The 27,800-nt window shown below is 40.1% G+C and overlaps 1 protein-coding gene across 1 annotated transcript; it reads left to right on the top strand.

Annotated features, from left to right (window-relative positions):
- The first annotated feature begins 808 nt into the window (after positions 1-808).
- chd2 (chromodomain helicase DNA binding protein 2) lies at positions 809-27,405 on the top strand. Its single transcript, XM_053427042.1, has 42 exons — positions 809-971; positions 2,366-2,432; positions 2,576-2,644; positions 4,244-4,301; positions 5,696-7,643; positions 11,243-11,477; positions 12,184-12,270; positions 12,454-12,515; positions 13,001-13,126; positions 13,470-13,649; positions 14,210-14,349; positions 14,447-14,672; positions 14,764-14,864; positions 14,983-15,024; positions 15,126-15,307; positions 15,422-15,546; positions 15,630-15,846; positions 15,935-16,024; positions 16,114-16,304; positions 16,400-16,588; positions 16,672-16,834; positions 16,997-17,149; positions 18,969-19,040; positions 19,343-19,492; positions 19,585-19,733; positions 19,819-19,915; positions 20,006-20,098; positions 20,197-20,370; positions 20,529-20,698; positions 20,797-20,838; positions 20,948-21,087; positions 21,173-21,311; positions 21,417-21,567; positions 22,201-22,323; positions 22,409-22,531; positions 22,909-23,049; positions 23,677-23,793; positions 23,927-24,105; positions 24,206-24,305; positions 24,398-24,569; positions 24,748-25,000; positions 25,450-27,405. Exons 5-42 carry the CDS (start codon positions 7,582-7,584, stop codon positions 25,736-25,738), a joined length of 5,445 nt encoding a protein of 1,814 aa, XP_053283017.1. The 5' UTR covers positions 809-971; positions 2,366-2,432; positions 2,576-2,644; positions 4,244-4,301; positions 5,696-7,581; the 3' UTR covers positions 25,739-27,405.
- The last annotated feature ends 395 nt before the right edge of the window (positions 27,406-27,800 follow it).

Below are 27,800 nucleotides of genomic sequence, written 5' to 3'. Positions count from 1 at the left end.
GAGCCAAACATGAGAACCTTTTACTAAATTACTATTTGAAATGCATTGTGATAATTATCGATGTTGACTGATTTGATTATACTTATTCTCCATTAAATATAATAAACATTTCATCCAATTCAAAGGTTACGTGTGTTACATGTTTATAATAATGCTAAAGTTCACTAAAGGCCAATTTGTGCTTAACTTGTTGTGACCTGACATTGGTTTAGAATAACTTGATAATAGTTAGAATAAACAACACTAAACATGATTTGTTAACACAACTTATTACGTTGAATATTTTAAACGTGCTGCCGTGAGTTTGTATGATTGTGATGTACAGATGTCTGCTTACATTACAAAAAGACAGTTTGTGTTATTGTGATGTACAGTTGGATGCTAACATCAGAAAAAGACATGTCGCATGATAGTTATATAAGCGTGCTTGCTAACAATAGAAACAGACAGTTTGTGTTATTTTGATATACAGATTGATGCTAACATTAGAATAAGACAGTTTGTGTTATTGTGATGTACAGATTGATGCTAACATTAGAATAATACAGGTCGCATGATAGTTATATAAACGTGCTTGCTAACATTAGAAACAGACAGTATGTGTTATTGTGATGTACAGATTGATGCTAACATTAGAATAAGACAGTTTGTGTTATTGTGTTGTACAGATTGATGCTAACATTAGAATAAGACAGCTCGCATGACAGTCATATAAAGATGGCTGCTAACGTTAGCTGGTGTAAGAGGAAGTCTGTGTTACGTTGAGAGGAAAGTGGGCAGAGCCGCTGGAGGATATCAGCTCAGAGGCGGGGAGCGGGACTCACACAACAGAGGAGCGAGGCGCGGGGAGCGGACAGAGACAGAGCAGCGCCATGATGCCGCCGAAACACCCAGCGAAACGACGAAAAACGCCCCAAAATGCGACACCGGCCACGGCAGACGACGGGGGATAGACACGGCCTCGACAATGGGTAAGAACTCTGAGGAATCAGACTTTAATAGCTGCTAAATACGAGTCTGGGGTGGATGGCAATATGGTGGAAGGAACGACAGATAGACGCAGTGTTGTAAAAAATGGCCATGGTGTGTAGTCAGCGAAAAGCTGAAAAGCCTCTCCAGCCTCTTTAAAGCCTGTATTTGTGTTTAATTCGACGGGATTGTCATGTTTGACAGCAGTTCTTCAAATTAACCTACTTCATATTTGGTTTAGCACATTTGTTCTCGAGTTCTTTGGAGTTATTTCGACCTACGCATTTAAAATGTGCTTTGTCCTTGAAAGGGCAAATGTCCTTGTGTGGCTTTACTCGACAAAACAAGAAAAATAAGCAAATGTTTCGTCTTCTAAATGTCGTGTAGAGACAGATTGACGTCCATACATCCTGTCTGACCATATTTTGGTTTATTTTCAGTAAATTCGTTTTTTGTGCTTTTTCATCGAAATGTCAACTAAAAAATATATTAAAATAATCACAATTTTTCCCTTTATCTTACCACGGGGTGACCAAATGTAGTTTATGACAAGATTTAGGTTAGTGATGGAGGCTTTAAACTTATTATTTTAAAAAACACCGTAATGAAATGTCAAAGGTTGTCATAATTCACCAAATATTACCATTTTGAATTATTATTACATAGTAAACACTACACTTAAACTAATCCTGGTTAGTTTGTCAATAAAATGTTATATATGTTATAGAAGCTTGTCTATACCTCGAAAAACACATTAGGGTGTTGGCTTTTAACCCTTTAAGGTACTGAACAGGGAAGAAATTTAAATAAGAACATTTATGTTGTCTTTCCATGTTACTCTGCATCTGGAAGACATATTAAGAAAGATTTAATGTAAGAGACCTTCATTGCAAGTATTTATTTGAGGAAACTCTAAATACTAATTCTAAATGAAATAAAGACATCTTAATTCCTCAGCCTTGCGGACAAGGTTGTTGATTTATCTAGATTTTGAAGACAAATCCAACACACAATGAAGTAGATGATGTATGATTTTATGATAGATATTTGTATCTTAAACTACATTGTAAAATCTCAAGGATTAGTACCACTCTGCACGTAACAAATTGTCCTCTTTAAGCTGTACTCGATAGGATGTTACCATTGAAAACAAGCTATGTTGCATTTTGAACCAACAAATCATTCAAACATAAAACATTTTACAGACTAAAGCGCGTTGACTTATTTCTGATTTACGCAATATGTTAACGAGTTCCGAATATACTCAAAGAATGATCTCAAAAGGACTTTCCAATTTAAAATCTTATACTTAGCAGGTTGCTGTATTTAATAGAAACTTGTGATTTAGTTGAATATGACTTCAAAATATTACATACTGACACTTCGTACTTTTCAGGAATTACCTTCGATGTTTCGCAAGTTGCTTCAAAGAAGACGGGAGACCATCTTACCCACGCTAAATGGTACGTTTTTATTAACCATTCCAGGGTTTCAGACTTTTTTGCTGTCTCATGCGCTTCTTGTCTGTACTGCCATATACACATAGCCAGTAGGGTGTGCTGTTGTCACATTTCCACTCTGAACCTTTATTTTTTCTTCGTTAAAGGGCTGACGTATAGTCATCGTGGAGTCGTGAATTTAAGGATTCGGGAGAATCGCACTGCAATGGCGATTTGTAAGTATAATTCTTGAGATATATTTAAAAGATGCTTTGCATGTAATCATTACATTGACTTCTTCTATTGTCTCGGGCCAAATGTACTATTTTTACTGACCACACAAACGTAACTGAACAAGCAGCTAAGTCAACTTCTTTTACTCATGTTGATGTTGTTAACCTTAAGGAATGCAAAACAAAATGTGGTATGTAGTTTCCATTAGTTTTAGCTGTTTGTTATGGCTATAGGCCATTGTGTGATTTCTGAAGGTAAGGTAGTTTGCCCCCTAGAGTATGAGGTGGCAATTATATACTAAAATTAGAAAAATAGATTGAATAGCCGACTAAAGATGCTTTGCGCTCAATTTCAAACAAATATCGCCTTGACCGAAATAGATTAATGTAACTCGTATGCAATTTAAAACTATCATGACAAGTTAGCATACTGCTGAAAAATTATAATATGAGCCCATATGTTTATGTTGACCTCTTTGATCGCTATTTTTCATCGGCATAGCTGATAAGGTGGTAGTTAACCAACTTAAACAATAAAAAACTGATTTCTTTTACTAATTTCAAAACACAGTTTTAAACTTGCATTCAAATTTGTAATAAGTGCACCTCTATCTAGCTAGCTTCAGTCATAGCAATCATACTTAATACAATGACGTCTCAAAACAAACAAATCATGCCTAGATTTCTAGGGGGTGATAAGAAAATGGCCGTGAAACTTATGTACAGCTTCATTCATTTCTGTTTTTAGCAAATGCAGATGATGTGGATAGTTTTCAATATATAAACCGCGAGTCACATTGTATGCTGTTTTGCTTGTTTTTCCTAATTCGTCAGTAGTTTCACAAACTTACTCGACTACACATTTCAAAACACGACATTTTTACTTAAATGTTGCACATTAGTTTTTTCTTTCTTTTTTATAAAGGTAAACTATACACTACCTATTCGCTAATTTAGCCAGGCAGTAGCATTCCTAAAACTAAATTCCATTCGTGTCCAATAGAGGGCATCTAGGAGAGTCATTTCAAATCAATTTTATTAATATCAATTTATGTAACCCAAGTTTAACGTTGGGTCCTGTCTTCTTTGTGCTACTGCTCTAGCTCTTGGTTCATGACTCCTGGCTAAAACATTTTGAGATGGCGCAAGAACAAAAAAAAAAAAATAGTTTGTATGCGGGGTTTCCGGTTGCCCTCTGCAAATAAACTTTAACCCCTTTACTGTGTTTCTCTACAATGGAAGGTAGAAGTCGGTTAAATAGCATTGAATGGCAAAGCGGTATAAAGTCATTGATTTGACTATATACATTTGGTAGATTTGTACAATAATGGGGGAAAAAATTACAATTGACAACTCTTTAAGATGCACAAACCTGCCAACAGCAGGTATATGTTTCGTAGAACTTTGTCTTTTTTAGATGCTTATTCTTTCCCATTAAAGGATTGGTCGCAGCAATAGTCCTCACCTTCAGCTGGATTCTGCATTTTAAAAACAGAAAATGTAAATGCTTAAAACTAGCAAAAATGCATAGTCTACTTTTTTGCCTTTTTTCATGTTGGTCTGAGGTATGTAATACATGTTGTGTTCCTTATCTTTCTACAGTTGGGGCTTGTACCTGTGTAAGGACTCTCCGATCTTTGGAGAAAAAGAAGACAGCACTGTAAGTTTTTTTTATATCTTTGATCAGTATTTCTTCACCTCCTTTCTGATCTCATGAAAAATGTATTTCCCAAGAGATTTTATTTTCTCTGTATCCCATTCGGATTTCTATAGAGCTGTGGGGTTCCGCCGTCCTATTTTAAGATGCTGCTACATTGCTGCTATTGACTGTTAATTGATAAAAAACAAGAAACCATGTAGATATATGAAAAACACATATATTTATGGTAAGTTTGTAAAAGTAACGTCAAGGTTGTGCATGCACAACAATTTTCCTAATGTGGCTACGTTCATTATTAACTAAAAAATAACAATTATATGATTTTATGAGGACGTTCGTTTGACGCCACCTGCTTTCAAGAAGAAGCCACATTTCTTCAAGAGTTTATATATTTTCCATTTATAGTATTTGTGACTGTAAAACATCTTATCAAACATGAGCAATACTATGCAAGAATTATATTTGCACTCTTTGAGAGCTATGGGGGACATTATTGGATGCAAGTAAATAATTATTGTTTTGAATGGTTGCTTTTAATAGTAGATGCTATTAGGTTGTCCATCCGTGGGTCGTGTCTTTGTTTTGTTGACTGGTAATCGCTGTCAATACAGGCAATGCAATTTTTTTGTATATACCATTGTTTGCTCACATGCTAGTGTTTTGTTCCTTTGATCTCAAATTTTGAGTGTCACAACTTTACAGCTGTTGCGTAAATGACCTTTCATGCATAGCACATGGCGTGAATTTGGCTAACTCTGGACTCGTCACACCCCTAGTGGTTAGCTAGGAAATATTTAGCAATTTGTTGGAACGTTGTTCAACTCGAACTTCAAATTATAATTCAACAATGTAACAATTCAGAGTCCTTCAAAAAATGTGGAGTTACATTATCAGTATAGCCTGTTTCGCTTCTCAGTTAGTATATTTTGTCCAACGAATTCCTAATTTTGGGATATTCTGTGGAATTGAGTTATTTACGTCCCTGTAATGCATAACAGGTTGTGTTGTTTCTTATTGGAATTAACTAAATCAAACTTTGGCTATAAGGCAACATTTAAACAGTTTTGATAAAGAAGTGAATAATTTATGAAGATGGATTACAATCTGAAGTCTGCATTTTATCCATTATGACTAATTAATGATTCATGAATAGCGACTTTTTTAAAATTTTACTTTTTTGATGAACTCTACTCTTATAAATGTTCATATCTCAGATTATCACGTGCGCTTACACAATGCTAGCTAACGCATCTAAAGCTAGCCAAGTATGCTACTAAACTGTGTTAATATTAGTCTATTTACGCATGCCTTCCTAAATTGCTGGAAAGTCAATCATTACTCATTTCAGTTTCACTGTGGCCTTACAACTTTTCCTTCTTTTTTATCCTATCAAGACCCCATTCAACTGGATTTTGCTCAAGTGGAGACAGCGTTGTTTAACGTGAAGATGGCAAACGATTTGGCAGTTAGCCAAATTGACAAGATTAAACCAATTTTTGTCACTGGACTTCGAACTTTGGATTTTTATTTTTTACAACAACATGGACACTGGAACACCGTTGCTGGCCGTTAGTGGACTTGTTGAAATATTACACTGTTGTTTTTGGGAAACAAAAAAAACCTTTGTACATTTGATATTCAAATGTTGTTTTTAAATAAAGTGTATATCCTCATATTTTTTCCCCCTGGCTTTGTTTCATTAGCTATTTATCCGGAGAGAGTATTCTGGATAATGTTTGAACGTGTTTTCTTTACTTCGGAAGTTGTTTGTAATATTTGACGCAATTAATACAACAAAGGTTTATGACTGTGTCACTAATCATCAATGTTTGCCCGTGTAATTAGGTGCTAGCATTAGTGATTACGCTTTCCATTGGTTCTGGGAATGTCCCGAAGTGCTCTTAATTTGTCTGGAAGTGCTCTAAAAAGGGAATTATCACCTCGATTGTCGAGATTTTAAGGGAAATTAGTTTTTGAAAATGCACCTTTATGCGTTTTAATCAGTCCCTATGGGAAAATCCTAATTTAATCATTCAAAATCGGATGCTGAATGCACCCACACCCGCGATATATAAAAGCTTTTGGGCTTGACAGAAATGGTTTCCAAAGGGTTTCTAAAATGGCTTCTGGTTGTCCTTCTTCCTGTCCAAGCAGGAAGTGATGCAATTGCTACACAAAATATAGTCCCTTAACTCTCCTGTGTTTTAACACTCTTATGAAGTATGGGAATTAGGCTTTCAGTGTCAGACGTGTGTCCTGGTGCTTTAGTGTGTGTAAGTTTGTATAAAATCATAATCTAAACTAATAAAAAAGGGGTGGGACCTATCATCACCTGAGTGTAGGGTAAATGGAAATAACGTCCATCAAAGGCGAAGCTTTCAGAGCTGGGAAGGAGCTCTAGATGGCGGCTGAGCCTCGGGAAGGTTGCTACGAGCTCGCGTCGGATCGTCTGTCTTGCTTGTTTTTCGGTCGATCTGCGCTTGATTTTGACGCTTAGTCGTCGGATATAGTCGCTCAGTCGTCGTTTTATTGTGATTTTGGAGCGTTTGCTGTGTTTTTTCGGGCTGTTTTGTCGAGGAGAGCGCAGCCGTCTTTGCTGGGCTTGTGCTCGTCGTTGTTTTCCATACAGGGCACTGGCGGCCATGGCGCGCCTCCATTTTTAGTGCTGCTTCGCCTCTGTGCCTCTGACAGCAGATGCAGACTGTACAGGCCTGGGAGGGTTTTCAAACAAACCACCTTTTTTATCGTTTATCCTTAAAGCTGTTATTGTTATTTTTCTAATTTAGTCACTCTCAGCCGAGTTAATTATTTAAAACCTTTTGACACTGAAACTAATGTTTCATTTATAGGCTGCCACCTTGCTTCAATCCGGCTTGTTTACTTTTGTCGTTGATCATTTTTGATCATTTTCTCATTTTCAAATCGCATTTTTCTTCTCCCTCCGTTCGATGACGCAGTTAGAATTAAATGATCAATGGTCTCTCACGAGAGACTAGCCTCGGGTATTTAACGCCTTATAACAGCACCTGTCTTTATTATTATTTATTCTTTTCACTCGAAATTGGACCTAGCGATGCTATTAGCGATAATCGGGCATTTTCATTTTAATGCCTTCTTCCTCTCGACTCGTGTCGCACCGCCGGGGTTCTAACAGCCGGCCGAGCACGGTCCTGCCGGAGCTGTGCGGTACACAGCTCATGCTTCCTGCAACTTTTCCTGACAGTAAAACCCCAGGACTACAGAGATCACCCCTGCTGTCAGACACTTTCAGGATAATACCATGATGAAGAATAAGAGTGAGAAGCACGAGGATGAAGGATCCGCTCGGAGCAATGCGTCAAGGTACGATCCTTAAACTTTTTTTTTAACCTTTCCACCCCCCCTCTCATGACTTTGGCTTGTTTACCATGTGAAGCATGCTCGATCACCTGTGTGTACATTAGAGATATGGGTTTTGATGGCTGTGCACCAGTGTCATGAATGACCTTGCTGTTGTTTAATAGCCACACCCTGATTTGTTTTCTTTCCGACGATTTCTCAACTCTTAGCTGAGGTGTCAGGCCCCTGTTACTACATCACATGTTTGTGTTGGACCCCCAGCGAAACCCATTTGTTCTGTATTATGCTGCTGCAAAGGATTTGTCGTAAATGTTTGCAATCCTGTCGGTACAGTTTAAAATGACCTTGTCTTACTAGTTGCTACTGCATTGCACCATTTTATCAACATTGTTCTTTCGTTTTTCTCATTTATCTGAAAGAATTATTTGCTTTACTCATGCTTTCCTCCTCCTCAGTTATAGGGCTACATCAAATATTTTGATATAACGCACTTGACCCCTCAAACCAGTTTGCATGTGGCTGCAACTTTATTTATTTTTATACTGATCTATACTTTTTATATTTCAAACTGTACAAACTTTTTTTAAGAAATGCAAGTTTTCTTATCCCTGATTCTTTCTCCTTATTGAAACATTTGAATTGAGATGCTTGTGAATGAATTGGTTTGCTTTAATAAGGTTAATAAATACCATTCAAAAACTTTTGTGTATTATGAAGTTATGTCAGTGCTCACAAACTTTTGTAATATAACTATATTTTCAGTGAAGGTTACTTTTACTTTTGGTTTAAGGGCCCTTTTCTCAATGGACAGTTACAATTTACATATTTCCTGGAAACAGAGTTGTTGTGGCTTTTAAAACATTTTATCTACAATTGACACCTGTCTAATAATGTTATTGTCATTTTTAGGTATCAAATGTTTAAAAAAAACACTTTAAATGAGTTATGTTATCAGCTTTATTATCATGTTTGTTAATTTAATTAATTGTTTTTGATCATGTCTGAAGAAGTGAATTTTACAATCAAACTTATTTTATCCTGGCTATTATATTTGTGTCAGTTTCATTGGATTCCAAAGCCCTTGTGGCCAACAGTCTGAACACTTAATGTGGTGACATATTTTACAATATTGTCTGATTTCCTTTATTTTAAAATGTGAACATTTTTGTTTTTAGTCATCCTCCCATTCTTCATACATCAAAGTTAGTTTCCACTAGCTTTGCTCTATAGAGTCAGTGGAAACTGATTTTGATGTATAAATAATCACATTTTCATCAATAAAGATGATTTAAAGCCATCAGATCATGTGCATTGTGTCAGGACAATGCAGAAACAAGTGAGTAGCCACTTAAAGAAAATGTTTGTGTTCATTTAACCAATGCTGCACCCCTCTTTAAATTTGTAGAATTGCTGTCTTGTTTTCACAACATATAATGCAGCTCAATCTCAAAAGGCTGTTGTGATTTGCAGTAAAGACACAGACAGTTCGGATAGAACATGCACATAATCACCCTCATTCTGCATTTTACTGACTGTTTACTGCAGCAGGTTACATCACACTTGTAGTTTTTGTGTGTGTCCGATCCTATGGCAGCCATTTTAGTATTTTCAACTTTGGGTTCAACATGTCCTCTGCCACTCATGACAGCCTAACTTTACTTCATCCGGTTGGCTGAACAGTGTGGACGTGCAGGTCAGGACAAGCAACAGAAGATCTGGTGACTCTATGGAACATCATGTCCTAGCACAGGACTTCACAGTGGTTCTCCTGAGTCACAAAATGGCCCTTGCTTTGTGTGCCCAGCTTGCTCACTTATCTGTATTAAAACTCAAGCTCAGAACTACATGGAGGAGGAACAGGAAGAGTTCAGACCATGGGAAGCCTGCACACTGCGCCCCTATTGGCTGTATTTCCACCTAGCAACATGTCAACCAATAGTAATTCGAGATCATGTCTCAGTCCCGCCCACGTTTGACCTCTTTTAAAGCGGAATGAACCATGCACTCCCGAGTTTGGTCATTGAATCTGTAACATTAAGCACCAGTGACATTGTTACTATAAGTCAAACTTCCCCTTTTTTATTCATCTACTTGTATAAATGGCAGCATGAAGATATGTTTTTGCATTGGGGAGGAAATTAATAATCCTTTCAAATTTTAAAAGTAAGATACTCATTGTTAAAAAAATGACAAAAAGTAATCTAAATAAATTAAATAATGAATCAATCATTCTTTTTTTAAAGACACCGGCCTTTACGTGTCTGTAATAGAATCCAGGTTGAAAAGTGTGAGTGTGGCGCCCCCATGTGTCAGACATGAGGACTCAGACAGGAGAGGGTCAGTATTCAAGATATTTTATTAACCTTTAACCGACCTAAAAAAGACAAAACGATGATTTACCGTTTTAAATGGCTTGTTTAGGTTTATAGTGTTTGTTTTATACAAAATTGATAAATCATATCTAGATTTCATCCTATCAGGAGACAAACTGAGATCTTGGAAAAAGTGTGATGCTCTTCATGCACATGTTTAGGTACCATCATTTTCAAATCAAGGATTTGTGCTAGTGGTTAAAAACCAGGGGATCTGGTCCTAGGGATAAATATCAGGTGGTCACAAAAGGGTTGTTTTTTATTCATGTAATAAATATAATCAGTTACTTTTCTGATATTCTCTTTTGTTTTATGTACTGTTTTGAAGTATTATGTATGTTCACCATTTCAGGCCTTTAACGACCTTTCAGATGAAAATCTTAGGAGAGACGATCAACTTTGTGAAACTATGCACAGCTCATGTTCAACTATGATCATAAACTGCGATGAGGGGTCACAATAGACATTGTTTTAATTTCACTTAAAAACTTAAACTGTCTGAAGTATTGGACTCATTGATTCATGTTTGTATATGTTGACTTAAAGGTCATTCAGTGTGGCAGCTCTCGCCCCATGAACACTTGGAAAACTTTAAAACTTCTGTCCTCTGCTTTTTATTCTTATTTTAGTATTGCCAGTTCTGTGCAGCAGCCTTGGGCCTTGAAAGGCACAATATAAATCTTCAGTTATTATAATTTCACTTAATGATATTTCCCCTTAAAAAAAAAATAGTTATCAAATCTTCGTAAGAATATAGATTCGGCTTCTAAGTCAAAAAATATAAAATATATCTGTAGTGTTTAATTATCAATCCTTGTTCATCTCTGATCATTTTTGGAGATAAGTAGTTATGATTAATGTTATTTTGTTATCGCAGGTTGTTGGTCAGCAGCGATGTTCAGAGTGTGTAGCCACTCAGAGAACTGATGCCTTTTGTAAATTTCAGCTGTCTGAGTTTAACTTGTTATTTTGGTATTGTAAGCAGTTCTGTAAACTCTGAGTTTAAGTAGATTTGTGTGGCTTAGAAAGAATGAGGGCATTACAAGACTGTTGGCTGAGGGAGGAGGAATGATTTAATTAGGTTTCTCATACTTCAAACTTTAGTTGCTGCCTTCTCCAGTGAAAGTGTGCTCTTGTCACTGAAACTATCCGCTCACATTCTCTCCATGTTGTAGACGTGTTCACTGTATTATATGAATCAAAAGAATGAACATTTTCTTGCCCTTTTAGCAATTCAGCTTCAGAGGAGTCCAACCACTCTGCGTCAGAGTCCGGAAGTCGCTCAGAGAGCGAGCACGGCAGTGAGAGGAGGAGATCCCACCACTCAGAGTCCAACAGCTCCTCGGAGTCCGAGAGTCGCTCGGAGTCAGGGAGCGAATCAGCTGAGTCCAAATCCCAGCAAAACACAGAGGAAGTCAAAGACAAGCCAGTCAGGAAGAAGGAGCGTCTGGCTGATGTGAAGAAGGTAAAGGTCACTGAACTTTAGAGACGCACCCGGGTCCTCTGTGGTGACTAAACTGTTCCCAAAGAGGATTATGGTTCTTGTCCTCTAATAGCGGTTAACTTTGTTTGTGTAATCAGGCTCTTGATAGGATTATGACCGGTTGACGTGTGGGACGGTTGCAGTTTCATCTTCAATTATGCAAGTTTTACAGCTGCCATATCTTTTAATCTGTGTTGGACTGTAGCTGTGTCCCACTTCCAAACCACATCAAAATTCTATGAATGGACGATATGTAGTGTGTTCACTTTAGGAATTTGTTGTGAGAGTTTGCTAAAAATAGTGAGGCTGCATAATAAAAGTCTGTTGACTTTTAATCAGGCGGTTGCAAACAATTTTAGTTCAATTTTTGAGATTGTTGTCACAGAAACATCCAGGAAACTAAACAAATGAGCATTAAATCTTTCAAAATAAATGTGGAAGTTACAGCTTTGTTTTGAAGTATGTTGCTCGAATGTTATAAGGTTTCATACAGTCTGAACGTTTGTAACTGCACACACTGCAAAACCCTATACTGTTAGTATATAAAAGAGTAATAATTTAAGTAACAGCCAATATATATATAGTTGTAGCCCGATATCATATGTACAAATTAGGGTAGTACTGAGATATATATATATAGTAGCAAAATAAGTCTGTGTCTCTGATAACGGCTTCTCTTTGATTCCAGATGTGGGAGGAACATCCTGATGTGTACGGGGTCAGGAGGTCAAACCGCAGTAGACAGGAGCCGGCTCGTTTAAACGTCGGAGCTGGGGTAAGCCGCCGAGAGCGAAAGCTTGAAGACGATTGATGAAACAAAGACAAACGATTTGCAGTTCTCTCTGAGCACCAGCGTGTTTAACAAAGCCACTTGTGCCATCTAGTGGACGTCATGTGGAAGTACTAGTACATTTCCCAGCGCTTGATGAAACATACCTGCTGTTTGCTGTATTTACAGGGGAGCAGTGACTCTGAAGGCGAGAGTCCCAAGAGAAAGACGTCACGGGCTAAGAAGAAAGAGTAAGTATGAAGCGTGGAAGCATGTTTCTGTTATTTGTATTATCACTTTATTGATATCATGATTATTATTTTATTCATCTAAAATTGATTTGGCATTCTTACAAATCTTTTTTAGTTTGTCCGTGTTGTGACCCTTTTAAGGAAGTTTTTTGTCGACGAGATTTTTGTTATTTGACACTCGATCCATGCAGCAGCTATTGACAGTTCACTTCTGTGTCATTCTGTTGTTTTCCATGTTGTGACTCATCATTAAAAGTTTATTATTTTTAAATGGGTATCTGTTTGGCTCAGACTGGGCTCAGTTAGCTTCATCCTCCCAGGTGATATATAAACAACAGCATCAAATTTGATTGGTCCGATCGGAGGCTTATCCCTGATTAAATCGGGTTGTGCCGAGAACCCAAGGCCAGGATTTAATGAAATAATAATTGGTTGTAAAAGTGATGGGCCTTGGGAGTGAACTTGTGGTATTTCTTTGTTGTAAGAAATATCTGGAAAGATGATGACTCAAATGATGAAGAGGAGGAGGAGGAGGAGGAGGAGGCTTCCGACAGTACAAACAGTGAGCAGGAAGAGAAAAAAGTTAGATCCAGACGACTTCCTGCTAGAAGGTAAGAGTATAGCTAGGCCTGGCCATCAGACAGCTACCCACTGGTCATCTCCAAATCATTTCATATTCTGTCAGCAGTTGTTACATTTTTTTTTAAATGACTCTACTGAGACATCTGAATCTTTCAGCCTGATGTTGTAAAAACATTTGAATTATATTATCTAAAATATTAAAAATTTATCTGATCATAAAACTTGTTGGAAATACTTTTCAAATTGTAAAATATGTGACTGCAGTTTAACAATTGGCCAGTGGAGAGCCAGAGAGCAGAATACATTTTGCCAGTGATCTGGAGAATCGGTTCCTCATCTTAAGGTGAATTGAATGTTTGTGTGTTTTTACAGACCTCAGACCAAATCATCATCCGTCAAAAAGCAGATCTCTCAGAAGGGAAAAAAGTCCAGAAAAGCGGAGTCATCGGGTGAAGACGATGACGACGATGATGAAGACGACGATGATGAGGACGAGGAGGACGACACTCCAAAGAGGCAGACCCGAGGAAGGGGCGCAACGAAAGTCAAAAGGTGGATTTCTAAACTCAAAATAATATTTCCCCCTACAGATAGTTATGCCTCCGTCCTGGCGGCGGCGAGTGGCCAGATGCAGTTTGTTTTCTCATCCTGTGAACAAGATATGTTAAAAACGACTAGAGGGAATTTCTTTGACATTCAATTGGACTCACTGATTATAATTTGGTAGTCAAAGGTCAAGGTCACAGTGGCCACATATGTGTTTGTTCTTTTGCACTGGACATCTCAAGTCTGTCTTTAGCACATGTCTTCATTATTTGATCAGTTGTCACTCGGACTCGAAGATTAACTGGTTTAGATTTCATCCCCCTCACTGGGACCTCATATGAGTTTTGAAAAAGTAAATGTAGACTAAAACTGTACTATTTGGCGGAGGCATACAACCACAGGGCGGTAATTCTAGTTTTTTATTAGACAGGGACAACTACTTTAGTTTTTCAGGATTCCAGACAAATGTTTACCTTCTCAACCGGTAGCGCAAAGTCCAAAAGTTATTGATACATCTCCATCACCTGTACATCAACAGTTCCTCCTGTGTGTCTGTTTGTTCACAGTTACAAAGAGGACCAACATGACATTGAAACAGACTCTGATGACCTGATAGAAATGACAGGGGAAGCAGGCGAGGAGCTGCAGGACGATGACAGTGAGACAATTGAGAAGGTTATGGACACCAGGATCAGCAAAAAAGGAGGTGACACATTTTCACTTGCCTCTCTTTATTTTGAAACCATGTTGTGTCTTATCAAAATCATTCTGGCACAGTCTAAATATTCTCCTTGCTCCTATAGCCTCCGGAGCTTCCACGACCTTGTACGCAGTCACGGAAAACGGGGACCCGAGTCAGGGCTTTGACCCAGAGAAAGATGAGGGGGAGACTCAGCATCTGATCAAGTGGAAGGGCTGGTCCTACATCCACAACACATGGGAGAGCATGGACTCACTGATCCAGCAAAAAGTCAAGGGACTAAAGAAACTGGACAACTACATAAAGAAAAGCGAGGAGCTCAATTCATGGTGAAAATCTTTGTTTGGCTCAAACCTTTAAATTTTTTCACATTTGACATCTTTTCTGGAAGTTTCACGGTTTCTCCTGACTTGTGGGCAGGTTGAGGAGGGCTTCACCCGAGGACGTCGAATTTCATAACTGCCAACAGGAGCTCACTTGTGACTTGAAGAAGCAATTTCAGATTGTGGAGCGTGTCATCGGTGAGAAGCTATACAGAAATGTATTTGCTGTTGTCTCTTAGTGCTGCAGACACGCGTACAGTATTTCTTAAATGTACAACTGAAAGAAGTGAACTAAATTAATTTTTGTCTTTAATAGCCACGAAAACAGGGAAGACACCTGGAACCATAGACTTTCCGTGTAAGTTTACTTTATTATTTTCCATTTTTTTTTAATAGTCTCCTGTGAGTTCTCTCTTTGTCATAATCACCTGTCTAATAGTCAGTCTGCCCTTTAAACAGCTCATAGCCACAAGATGCCATCCTCCAATGAGCCGGAGTATCTCTGCAAGTGGATGGGGTTACCGTATTCAGATTGCAGCTGGGAAGACGGAGCATTGATCAGAAGTTTGAAGTTTGGCAACTGCATAGACAGCTTCATCAACCGCGAATCGACCAAAACCGTCCCGTCCAAAGAATGCAAGGTAGAACTCAAAACCTCTCTTCACTTTTAAATCGGAGTAATTAAAAGCTGAACCTGACATGGTGAGACCATCCTGCTCAAAAGTAAAGAATAGACTTTCTAACTTTGATTCCAGGTGTTAAAACAAAGGCCGAGGTTTGCTCCTCTGAAGAAACAACCTTCGTACATTGGAAGTGAGACCCTGGAGCTGAGAGATTATCAGCTGGATGGCTTGAACTGGCTCGCTCACTCCTGGTGCAGGTACTGTGCAAGTGAATGGTTAACATGTTTGAAAAACACAATGAGAAGGAAAACAATCATTTTATCGTTTTCTTCCACCTCAGATGCAACAGTGTTATCCTTGCCGATGAGATGGGACTGGGAAAGACCATCCAGACCATCTCCTTCCTGTCCTACCTGTTCCACCACTACCAGCTCTACGGACCCTTCTTACTGGTGGTGCCTCTGTCCACACTCAGCTCCTGGCAGAGGGAGTTTGAGACCTGGGCCCCGGATATGAACTTGGTGGTCTACCTCGGGGACGTCATGAGCAGGAAAACGGTCGGTTGGATTAGTCAGTTTTTATTTTATTTTTATCACCGTGTTATCTCCAGAGTCCGTTACAGCAACTTGTCTCTGTTTCATCCAGATCCGTGACTATGAGTGGGTGAACCATCAAACGAAAAGAATCCGGTTCAATGCACTATTAACCACTTATGAGATTGTACTTAAAGACAAGGTGAGGGAAATGATAATTGTTTCTTCATGATTGTTATTTACAGGAGCAACAGAATAAATAACTTGCACTGCCTCAACATTTGTCTCCAGGGTGTGCTCGGGAACATAAACTGGGCTTTCATGGGTGTGGATGAGGCTCACAGGCTGAAGAACGACGACTCCCTGCTGTACAAATCATTAATGGAGTTCCGGTCCAACCACAGGCTCCTCATTACCGGCACTCCGCTGCAGAACTCCCTCAAAGAGCTCTGGTCCCTGCTGCACTTCCTCATGCCTGACAAGTACGCCCCAGTTTAGAGTCTGAACATGATACTGAACAAAAGCATCGGTTTGATTTCCTGCCAGAGATGAGTGACACCTCTGTTGTGCACTGCAGGTTCCACTCGTGGGAGAACTTTGAGGACGAACACGGGAAAGGAAGAGACAACGGTTATCAGAGCCTTCACAAAGTCCTCGAGCCCTTCCTCCTCCGACGCGTCAAGAAAGATGTGGAGAAATCTCTGCCTGCCAAGGTGGAGCAGATCCTTCGTGTCGACATGTCGGCACAGCAGAAACAATTTTACAAGTAGGATTTCGTTCCGGTTTTTGAATTGCATCTCTCGTATGTAAGTTCTTCTCTCCATTAACTACATTTTAATATATCTCCAGGTGGATTTTAACAAGGAATTACAGAGCTCTTTCCAGAGGCAACCGAGGCAGCTCCTCCGGCTTCCTGAACATCGTCATGGAGCTGAAAAAGTGCTGCAACCATAGTTTCCTCATCAGACAGCCCGAGGACGCAGACACTGAGACCCAACAGGAACACCTGCAGGTAAGTCTCCTTCCTGCTGCTCGGGTACTAATCCTGTAGTTCCGAGCTGTACCTCAGGATAACTCTGCTCTGTACAGGAAACAAGCTGTGACTCAACTCTGAAGGAAATTCAGTCATCCCGGCAGATTTACTGTCTAAACACTGAAACTTTGTGTGTCACAGAGTTTAGTGAAAGGCAGCGGGAAGCTGGTGCTGCTGGACAAGCTCCTGACCAGACTCAGACAACGAGGCAACCGGGTCTTGATCTTCTCGCAGATGGTCAGGATGTTGGACATTCTGGCTGAATACCTTGCAAAGAACCGATACCCATTCCAGGTAGGATTTGTACAGGTGGTGGGTTGAAGATTAGATTTCACTTAGATTAGATTAGATTAGATTTCTTTATTTATCCACACAATGGGGAAATTCACTTGTTACAGCAATAAAGAAAAACAGAATTAAAGTAACAGTGCCGAAGCACAATAAAAAAGATCACAATATGTACACTACTAAAACTACACATAATAAGAGTACAGATAACAAACAACCTGCAAAACAGACACTGTGCAAAAGCAGGTGCTGGGGATAAAGTGGAATGATGTAAGTGTTATTGTAATGAAAACAAAAATATTATAAGTAATATTGCAACAGTAGTGACCATGATACAGAAAAATAATTAAAAAGTAAGTGACCATAATATAAATAATACTACAACATAGCATACTGGAAATATAAATAATGCAATGTAACCATTTTAAGTGACCATGATATAAATATAGATGTAAAGTGTTGTAAATAATTATTGTGCATGGTAGTGAACTGAGTAAAAAAATACAAACATAAATAAGAAAAATAAAAATACAAATACAGCTATGGTGAGAGGTTGAGTGGAGATAGAGATAATCGACAGGGACTACAACATTATCAGGTGGTGCTGGTGTTGTAGAGCCTGACTGCGGCCGGGATGAAGGACCTGCGGAACCTCTCCTTCTTACACCGTGGGTGTAACAGTCTGCTGCTGAAGGAGCTGCTCAGGGACCCCACAATGTCATGTAGGGGGTGAGAGGTGTTGCCCATGATGGACGCCAGCTTGGCTAACATCCTTCTGTCCCCCACTTCCTCAATGGAGTCCAGAGGACAGTCCAGGACAGAGCTTGCTCTTCTTAGCAATAATTATATAACCAATGCTGTGATGTGCGTCAACACCCGAAAGACAAACGTGGTATTAATATCCGTCCTGAGAGATCTTATAACAAGTGGACTGCGGTTAAGTACATAGGTTCACACCTTTATTAAAGGCTTTAAAATCAGTTCAGAATGTGTCTCCTGTGAACACTTGTGATCGGATCTCACTTCCCCTTTCTGTATGCAAATCAACATGTGTCTGTGTTGGCGCGAGCGTGCAGTTGAGAGATGAGGCAGGAGGGGCTGATTGAATAATGACGTGTGCTGCTCTGATATGAAGAAAAATTTGACCAGTTTTAAGAAAAGTGTAAATAATTATGTGGCGATCAGGGTTGATATCGTGGTGGTGGACACGAGAAGCCTTCATTGTCAAATGGAATCGGGTCAGATGATGGTCACCTGACGTGAGCTTGTGTTGGCTCCAGGGTAAAGCAGAGCAGCGATGTACCTTCATGAGACGTCCACCATTTCCTGATTATAAATTTATCTCAGATCAAAAGTTCAAAGACTTTCAGGAAGCATGTGATGGAGCAAATAACAGTGCAATGTATTTGGACTCTGACACAACAGCCTTCCCATATACATATAGAATGGTTCTATCACCTTATTAATGATATTCACGCTTCAAGCATCTTCCACTAACATTCTCTAATCAGCTGCACCTTCACTGGTGTTTACAGAGAAGGGGCTTTAGGGGTGGTCCTGTTGGGCGGGTTGGACTCTGGTGAGGATCAGATGTCGGTGTCACATACTTGGCCAAGCTGAGAGTTCATGTTGTTATTTATATCCACTATTTATTTTCTACTGAAGCCCAGCTGGAGTCCTGCAAGTCCTAGTCCCTGCATTATCGTGGTCTGAGCGTATAGACGACCTACGACGACATTTAAAGCAGGGTGATGTCGAGGTCACAGGATAAAGCTCCTCAGGAAATCTTAGAGGCTTAAATCTCTTTGTTCTCTCTTCTCTGCAGCGACTGGACGGTTCCATAAAGGGAGAAATTCGAAAGCAAGCACTTGACCACTTTAATGCAGAAGGCTCAGAGGTGAGTAATCTGATGACTTAATGATAATGCACGACTATAAATTTGAGTCAGTTGCAAACATTTGTTCAGCAGTAAACAAAATATTTTCATAAAACATATTCTAGAATTTCCTACAATTATTTGGTTCTTGCACTGTTACAAAAAGCATCTAAAGTAAAGATATGATACTAATTATAAAAGCTGAGATAATACTCATTTAAACAAACTTTACGATGAAATCATAAGCAGGTGCTCTGTTTATTTAATGATGTGTTAAGTGTCAAATAACTTGATCTGTGGTAACCGTTTCCTCCATTTTGCAGGACTTCTGCTTCCTGTTGTCCACCAGAGCTGGAGGTTTAGGGATTAACTTGGCCTCCGCAGACACTGTGGTCATCTTCGACTCTGACTGGAACCCTCAAAACGACTTGCAGGCACAAGCCCGGGCTCACAGGATCGGCCAGAAGAAACAAGTAAATCCCAAACTCAAATCCATCACAGCCATCACAGATTTGCTGCGTAATTATCAAGATCCTCATAATCACTCTCTGTGCTCTCTGTATAGGTGAACATTTACCGGCTGGTCACCAAAGGATCCGTGGAGGAGGACATCATTGAGAGGGCCAAAAAGAAGATGGTGTTGGACCATCTCGTCATTCAGAGAATGGACACCACTGGTCGGACTGTACTGGACAGCAACTCAGGAAACACTAAGTAAGATGTCAGAAATGACTGAACGGTATTTTACTCGCTGATGTCGTTAAATGTTGAGATACTCAAACTCTTTTCTAATCCACAGTTCAAACCCATTCAACAAAGAAGAACTGACGGCTATTCTCAAGTTTGGTGCAGAGGAACTTTTCAAAGAGGCCGAGGGAGAGGAGTCTGAACCACAGGTATTACAATCAGCGAATAGTCTAGTATAAAAAATAACCCTTTATATATTTTGAAAAGTAAACCATCTTAATTTCTTAATGTTTCTGTAGGAGATGGATATCGAAGAGATCCTGAGGTTGGCTGAAACAAGAGAAAGTGACCAGGGCTCCAGTGCTACAGACGAACTTCTCTCTCAGTTCAAGGTACAAACAAGTCTGCTGTGTTAAATTATATGTCGGTATCTTCAGACCTGATTTCAGAGCCTGATCTAAAATCCAGCGTCTCCTCTCTGTTGTTGCAGGTGGCTAATTTCTCCAGCGTGGAGGAGAGCACTCCCGAGCTTGATGACAAAACGATAAGCGAGTGGGACAACATCATCCCCGCGGAGCAGCGGCGCAAAATCGAGGAGGAGGAGAAGCAGCGGGAGATGGACGACATCTTCATGCTGCCCCGAAGCAGGAGCTCGAACAAGAGGGTGAGAGGAGATTTCACAGTTTGATTTGGAGAAGTCCAAAGGTTGTTTGCCTAGTTTGTAGCACGGTTACATTTACACAATTAAAGGTGATTTACCACTAGTCTCTCAGCTTTTGAATCAGAACAGCGGGGTTTGACTTTGTGTCTTGACTCCTCCAGGCCCGAGCCAATGACAGCGACAGTGATGTGGGCTCCAAGCTGAAGAACCGCTCCTCGGGCTCTGAGAGCGAGACGGACGACAGTGACGATGACAAGAAGCCAAAGAAGAGAGGAAGACCCCGAGCCCGCAAAAACAACGTGGAGGGTTTTACTGATGCTGAGATTCGCAGGTTAATATCTATAACTCATTTTTTAAGTGTTTCATTGAAGCTTGATGCATTTGTCCGTGTCTTTTCATGATCACAATTAATAATAATATAATTTACAGGTTCATCAAGGCATACAAGAAATTTGGGTCTCCCCTTGAAAGGTAAGCATATTATTAAATGATATTGGTAATATGGATCTCTGGATCATTTAATAGATACGACCAATATAGCTCTCAGAAGAATGTTAGTCAAGTGTTTTCCTGTTTTCAGGTTGGAGGCAATCGCCCGAGACTCTGAGCTGGTGGACAAATCCATCGCAGACCTGAAGAGACTCGGTGAACTGATCCACAGCAGCTGTGTGACTGCAGTGCAGGAGCACGAGGAGCACCTCAAAGAGAACCCCGTTGAAGGTGTGTTGACTTAACCACTCGACTTATAGTTTATTTCAGATCATATTAGTCTCCACGCCCAAACTGATGCATGTCATTATTCCAGCCAAAGGTCCTGGGAAACGGCGAGGGATTAATATCAAGATCTCAGGAGTGCAGGTCAACGCCAAGACCATCATCCAGCACGAGGAGGAGTTTGAGCCGCTGCACAAAGTGGTGCCCTCCAACCCTGCAGAGAGAAATAAGTAAGATAATATTCAGATATGAGGGAGAGCGTCGGCTTCGTATAGATATCATGTTCAGAGGAAACGTGTGCTGCAGATTAGATCTCACGACAATGTCTCCCACAGGTTCCAGCTGACATGCCGGGTGAAGGTAGCTCACTTTGATGTGGATTGGGATCTGCAGGACGACACTCAGCTCCTGCTTGGCACCTATGAGCACGGCTTCGGCAACTGGGATCTGATAAAGACAGATCCCGACCTGAAACTGGCTGATAAAGTAAATATAAGAAATCGGCCTTAAACACGGGCACAGTTTCATTAGAGATAACATTTTTTATTTCTCTTAATTATATGAACAAGACCTAGCTCGTTGAGGTATCCTAAAAGTTGAAAAACACCTGAGCTGAGTAAAACTGTGAATGAAAGTAGATTTTTTATTTTATTTATCTTTACTGGCATTTTGTTAATCAGAGTTTGACCGATTTATCAGTTTCCGATAAAAAAATAAAAGATCAATACAAGCTTTTCTCAGACATATCCCTTAGGGTTAGGGTTCTGATTTGAAAACTTTTACACAACAAACAATCGTAGAAGAGATGTGCCTCAATGTTTATATTTTATATAAAAGAATCATGTTTATTTTCTTAAAGAGTTTTTATTTATTCTTGTTTATAATTCTAGGCTAAGCCTCAATGACACATCTTTTTCATGACTGTTTGATGTCAACATCTTAGAAATAATTGCAAATTAAAAAAAATATATATATATCCATACATATATATTTAGTTTTTTACTCAATGTCAGCCCCCCCAAAAATCCATAACCGTCTGGCTCTAATTATCAACAGCTCTTTCAATCTGGTGCATCAAAGACGAATGAATGAGTCTAACGTTCACTTCCCTCTGCACAGATTCTCCCTGACGACCCGAGCAAGAAGCCTCAGGGCAAACAGTTGCAGGCGAGAGCTGAGTATCTGCTCAAGCTGCTGAAAAAAGAACAAGACAATGCAGACGTGTCTAAAACAGGGGAGGAGGTACGTGGCTGTTAATGACAGGGTCACTCATCCGTGCTGGTTTCACCACATGGTGTTTATCTTTGATCTACCTCTTCCTCTGAAGGTCAAAGTGAAGAAGAGGAAGCCCCGGGTGAAAAAGGAGAACAAGATTCTCAAGGATGAGCAGGGCAACGACATCTCCTCCCCCCGCCTGTCTGACAACCCGTCAGAGGAGGGTGAAGTCAAGGTCAGACACGTGACCACCACTGCAGTGTCACTTCCTAATTACTGTGTCCAGGTCTTGTGGTGACTACAAGGGCTGTGTGGAAACTGCTTTTTTTTATTTCCCATGCTTACTTTAGGTTTGGGAAATAAAAAAGCCTATTTCTTCAGGTATATTAAATCCACTACATTGCTTTAAAGGGCATCCCCTTTTCCATGTAGTATTGCAGTGATGCTACAAAAGTGAGTCAGTAGTGAATTAGACACAAATCTATGAATCAAACCCTGCCACATAGGAAAGTAACCACCTTAACGGAGAAGTATAATTCAGCTTTATTTCTATATTAGCAGAGTAATACATATATTATTTAATATGCATTGTCTTCTCTCATGTTTGCGCAGGATGATGGAACGGAGAAGTCCCCGAACAAGAAGAGACAGAAGAAAAAGGATAACAAAGAGAACAAAGAAAAACAGGGAACTTCTAAGAAGGAGAAGGACGGGGACAAAGAAAAGAAGGGCACCAAGCCCAGGAAAGAAAAGGTATTTGAGAAAAAGTTTTCACGACCTTAACCTCAAAGAGTTTCAGATTCACACTGATGTGAGGTTATTCATGTATATTTTAATAGATTGGGATGCTACACATTATTATAGCATTAAAATTCAACATGCGGCTAAAAGCTTGAAAGTCAAGGTCTTCTGCCTTTTGTATCGTCACCATGTGAATCATGTATTAGGTATGTGAAGGAGAACAGCACTCAGAGCTCGTAACGCCACCAAGGAGCAACAAGCCCCTCATCAAACCACATTTAAATATACTAGTGCAGATTTTGATTTGGAGCCGTACCAAAGTGCACACACTCGCACAGATCCCTCCCCTAAATGTGTCTGATTGTTTCATCAAGAGCCATGAATTATTCAGAAGGAAAGAAAAATGTCGAAAAAATGGTAATGGTAACTAAAGTGAAAATTTATATTCCTGCATCCGCCCTTCTGTCCACATCCGACCCAAAATTGAATAGGTTCTCTCTTGACCCATGTTCCATCTGTCCACCATGTTTTGTGGAAATCTGTTCTGTAGTATTTAGGTAACCCTGCTGACAGAGAGATAAAAATCATAAATATGTGAATAATAGACAGACCTCCAATAATGGTATATTTGTCTTTCAGGCTAAAGGAGCCAAAGGGAAGAAGACCCAAGGTCCAGTTCACATCACAGCTGGTTCTGACCCTGTTCCCATCGAAGGAAAGGAGGATGATGAACTCGACCAGGAAACTTTCAGTATTGTGAGTTTCTCCATTCTCTTCTTCTCAAATTCAAATCTTCAAACAAGCGGGGATCAATCAGTAATGTGTAAAGAAAAAACAAACTACTTATTGCATTTCAATAATCCAGTCAATTTGTGTGTTTCTTCTATAGTGTAAAGAGCGCATGAGGCCGGTGAAAAAGGCCCTGAAGCAGCTGGATAAACCAGACGAGGGTCTCTCTGACCAGGAGCAGCTCCAGCACACACGCACATGCCTGCTGAAGATTGGAGACCGCATCACAGAGTGCCTTAAAGTCTACAACGACCCAGAACATCTCAAAATATGGCGACGGTAAGATGATTAGATACGATCATTTGTGAAACGAGTCACGATGCCAAATCTGTTCAAACTCAGCTAATCATCTTCTTTTGTTTTTTGTTTTTTTGGGCAGAAATCTCTGGATCTTTGTGTCTAAGTTTACAGAGTTTGGTGCAAGGAAGCTTCACAAGCTTTACAAAATGGCCCAGAAGAAGCGATCACACGAGGAAGAGGCAAGTTAACACAGTTGCTGATGAAGATTCCTGAACTGAAAAATTATCTGTTGTATGTAATTGATGCTGAACTTATCCTGTGACGTTTCCAGAAGGAGCAGAAGAAGAAGGACGATTCTTCAGGGAGGCAGAAGTCGTTCAGACCAGAACCTTCTGGTTCTAGTCGAGAGTCCATTGGAACCAAATCTGCATCTCAGCCGGGTTCCCACGGGCCCCAAAGAGAACCGTACAATGCAGGAAATAAGCGGCACTTTGGAAATGATGGTATGTGCAAATATGTTTCTGTTGCTTAAGATGCAGGTGTCATTTACTGAACATTTAAAGTCTAGATCCCAAATAGCATTGTACATAGAATTGTATTAGCAGCGCTCTGAAACTTTTTCAATGAGGAAAACAACTAACATTTCACATTTAATATGAACTTTTTCACATTTTCTCATAGATCGAGGAGACTGGCAGCGGGACCGGGACCGCAAGTACAATTACCCCGGTAACAGCAACCAGTCATGGCAGGGGGAGCGACATCATCAGTACGACCAGCACCGCTACAAAGATCACTACGACGACCGGCGTCCTCATGGAGACACGTATCGCAGCTCCGGCGGTTACCGCAGCAACAGCTCTCCTCGAAAACGTCCGTATGAGCAGTACAGCAACGACCGGGACCACCGGGGTCACAGGCCCTACTACGACAGGTGAGGCTCATTTACACCTGGTGAGGTGGATGTTAACTCTTTATACCTCTAGAGGCTTTCTGTTTTCTGGTCCTGCATTTGTCCTGCACCATACTTGTGAACACGATATCGCAAGAACACCTTTAGGGAGTTTCTTCAAATTTGGTACAAACATTCATTTGGAATCGAGGATGAACTGGTTAGACTTTATTGGTCAAAGGTCATGGTGGTCTCACAAAACATGTTTTTGGCATCTTGAACAATAAATCTAAAGTCTGCCTCTAGGGAAGTTCCTCAAAGTTTGACCAGTTGTCACTTGGACTCAAAGATGAACTGATTATATTCAGTGTTTAAAGGTCACATTGACCTCATGAGTCTGTGAAAAAAACTGCACTGGTTGGCGAAGGCATACAACCACAGGGCGGTAACTCTATCTTTATTAAAAAAATTATTCTGTGATAATATTTCAGAAATCCGGACCCCAAAAGAAGACGCCCTGAAGAATTCCGTCCCAACTACCACCAGGGACGAGAGGTTCCCCCTCAGGAACTCAGGAGGATGCCAGAGCACAGGCCAGCAGGTCCGCCGGGGCAGGATCACTACAGCCGACCCTTCCACCCTGACAAACCTCCTCCGCCCTCGGACCCTCGCTCCCCGCAGGCTCAGAAGTCTCCCCAGGATTCCCGCTCGCCACTGGAGCGACCTGTGGAGCTGAACGCAGCGGCCGACCCCAACTGGAACAACAGGAACAAAACATAAGGTCTGCCAGAGCTGGCTGAGAAACTGGTGTGGGTGGTGTTGTTGTCCAGGGTCAAAGACACAATGCTGCTTCTGATGGACAAGTCTGAACTCGCCAATCATAAGCTCACTGTTGGAAAGGGAATCAACACGAACCCTCTTTTACCAGCAAAACCAAACTATTCAGCTCTCCACCTTCACACCTCTCATGACAGTGGCTGTGAAGGATTTGTGCCCTGGAAGAAGAAGTTTGTTTCCTCCTGTCGTCTCAACGATGGGAAAAAACTAACACAAGCATCTTTATTTGAACAAATTGACTCGATCAGTTAGTCCTGGTCACACCGAGTGGAACACGCAAGGATGCTTAGTCCCATGGACTATTATCTAAGGAGAATTTAGGATAAACAAACTGACTGATCTTAATCCTAAAAGTGCCTGAAGGTTTTGGCCTTTTTGAATGGTTGATGTATGGGACTACTCCCAAAAGAACCATGACGCGGACATTATTATTATTATCATTATTTTGTGTTTAGCTTTATGTCTTGCAAATGATCTCATAAGAAGATTTCTGTACAAAAAAACGAATGTGTAACATGTTCAAATCATCTGCACCTTTTGAAATGTTTGTCCCGAACATGTAGCTGAACCGAATCATGGCGTTCTCACCATGTGGGTTCAAACGTGTGACGCGCCGGGTCGGCCCGAGTTCTTTTTGAAATATGAATGATCAGTGGAGCCAGTATGTTTCCTCCAAGCACTCAGCGGGTGGTCTGAAAAAACAACAAGGTTTTAAACTCATTTCTGTCTTATGTGTACAAATGATCATTATTTCTTCAAGTGTGTGCCGATATCAATCACTGCAGTCTCCCTTGCTTCGTTCACTTTAATGACTTTCCTCTGATCAAATGGAAGATCTGTCGGCAGTATTTATTCCAACAGCACGTGGAAAGGTTCATAACACTATGAATCAGGCAGAGTTAATTGTTCTCTCAGTATTATGATGGTTAAGAATAGTGTTTCAGCATAGTTACATTATATCACCAATCTTTCCACCCGTGTAAGTACTCTATAGTGTCTGAAAATGCAACATGATGAAAATGTTTCTTTTCCTGTTCTAAGGTATAATAATATCTTTGATGAACAGACAGTTGTAATGTTGCTGGAAGCTTGTTAAGGGGTTATCAGGAAGCCGCTGATGACATGTCACTTTGTTTTCTTGTGCCAAACCTGCACCTGCTCTGGCCCTCATATTGTTTTTGTTGCTTTTCCATTTGTGCCTTATTTATGTGTTTTGGTTCATGGACGGCACTGGGCTCTAGGACAGGCAGGATGTAGTATTACAACACTCTGCTTTTAATGATATTGTTCTAAAAGGTTTAAATCAGGATTCACTGGTGAAGGGACCACGTCATCTGGTCGGTCTGTGATTTCTTAAAGAATTGGCAATATGAAGGGAAAGTCTAAAAACATTAATACAAATAACCATGTGTTTCATCTTGGGGCCCTCAGCCGACCTGTTACGGTGATCAGCCAGCACATCTTCTCTTCATGTTAAAGTAAGCTACGGTTCCTGTATCATATGTTCTTTGAGAAAGTCTAAATAATTTATATTTGTGACAAAAACCACTCTTCATGAGAAATGTTCTGAGGCATATGTTTGGACATATGTAATAAACCTTCTTACACAATCAAGGTCTACTTTCTTTTCCTTGTTACCTCTGCTGAGGAGGTTGTTTTCACTTCTGTTTGTTTGTCAGATTATGGAAAAACTACTGAACTGATTTCCATGAAACTCAGTGGAACGACAGGACACAAGCAAAGAAGAACCCATTATATTTTGGCGTGGGTCCAGACAAAGGGGTGGTTCCAGGACCTTTCTTGAACATTGTGAGATTTCACAAGGTCTTCACATTTTCACTGATTTAACAGAGAATAAATCATGGGTCAAAAAATGTTTTAGGGGACTCTGCACTGTGGTGGGGATCAAATAATCTAGCAGATTAAAATGTGGTTTCACAAGGGGGCCGTTGGGCCTTGGTGGAGGTTTGCACTGTACTGAATTGCTGATATGATTAAAATCTAT

Source organism: Pleuronectes platessa, chromosome 7 (genome assembly GCF_947347685.1).
Source record: "Pleuronectes platessa chromosome 7, fPlePla1.1, whole genome shotgun sequence".
NCBI classification, from domain to species: Eukaryota; Metazoa; Chordata; class Actinopteri; order Pleuronectiformes; family Pleuronectidae; genus Pleuronectes; species Pleuronectes platessa.
The sequence above is the reverse complement of the archived record's forward strand: the minus strand, read 5'-3'. Positions and strand labels throughout refer to the sequence as shown.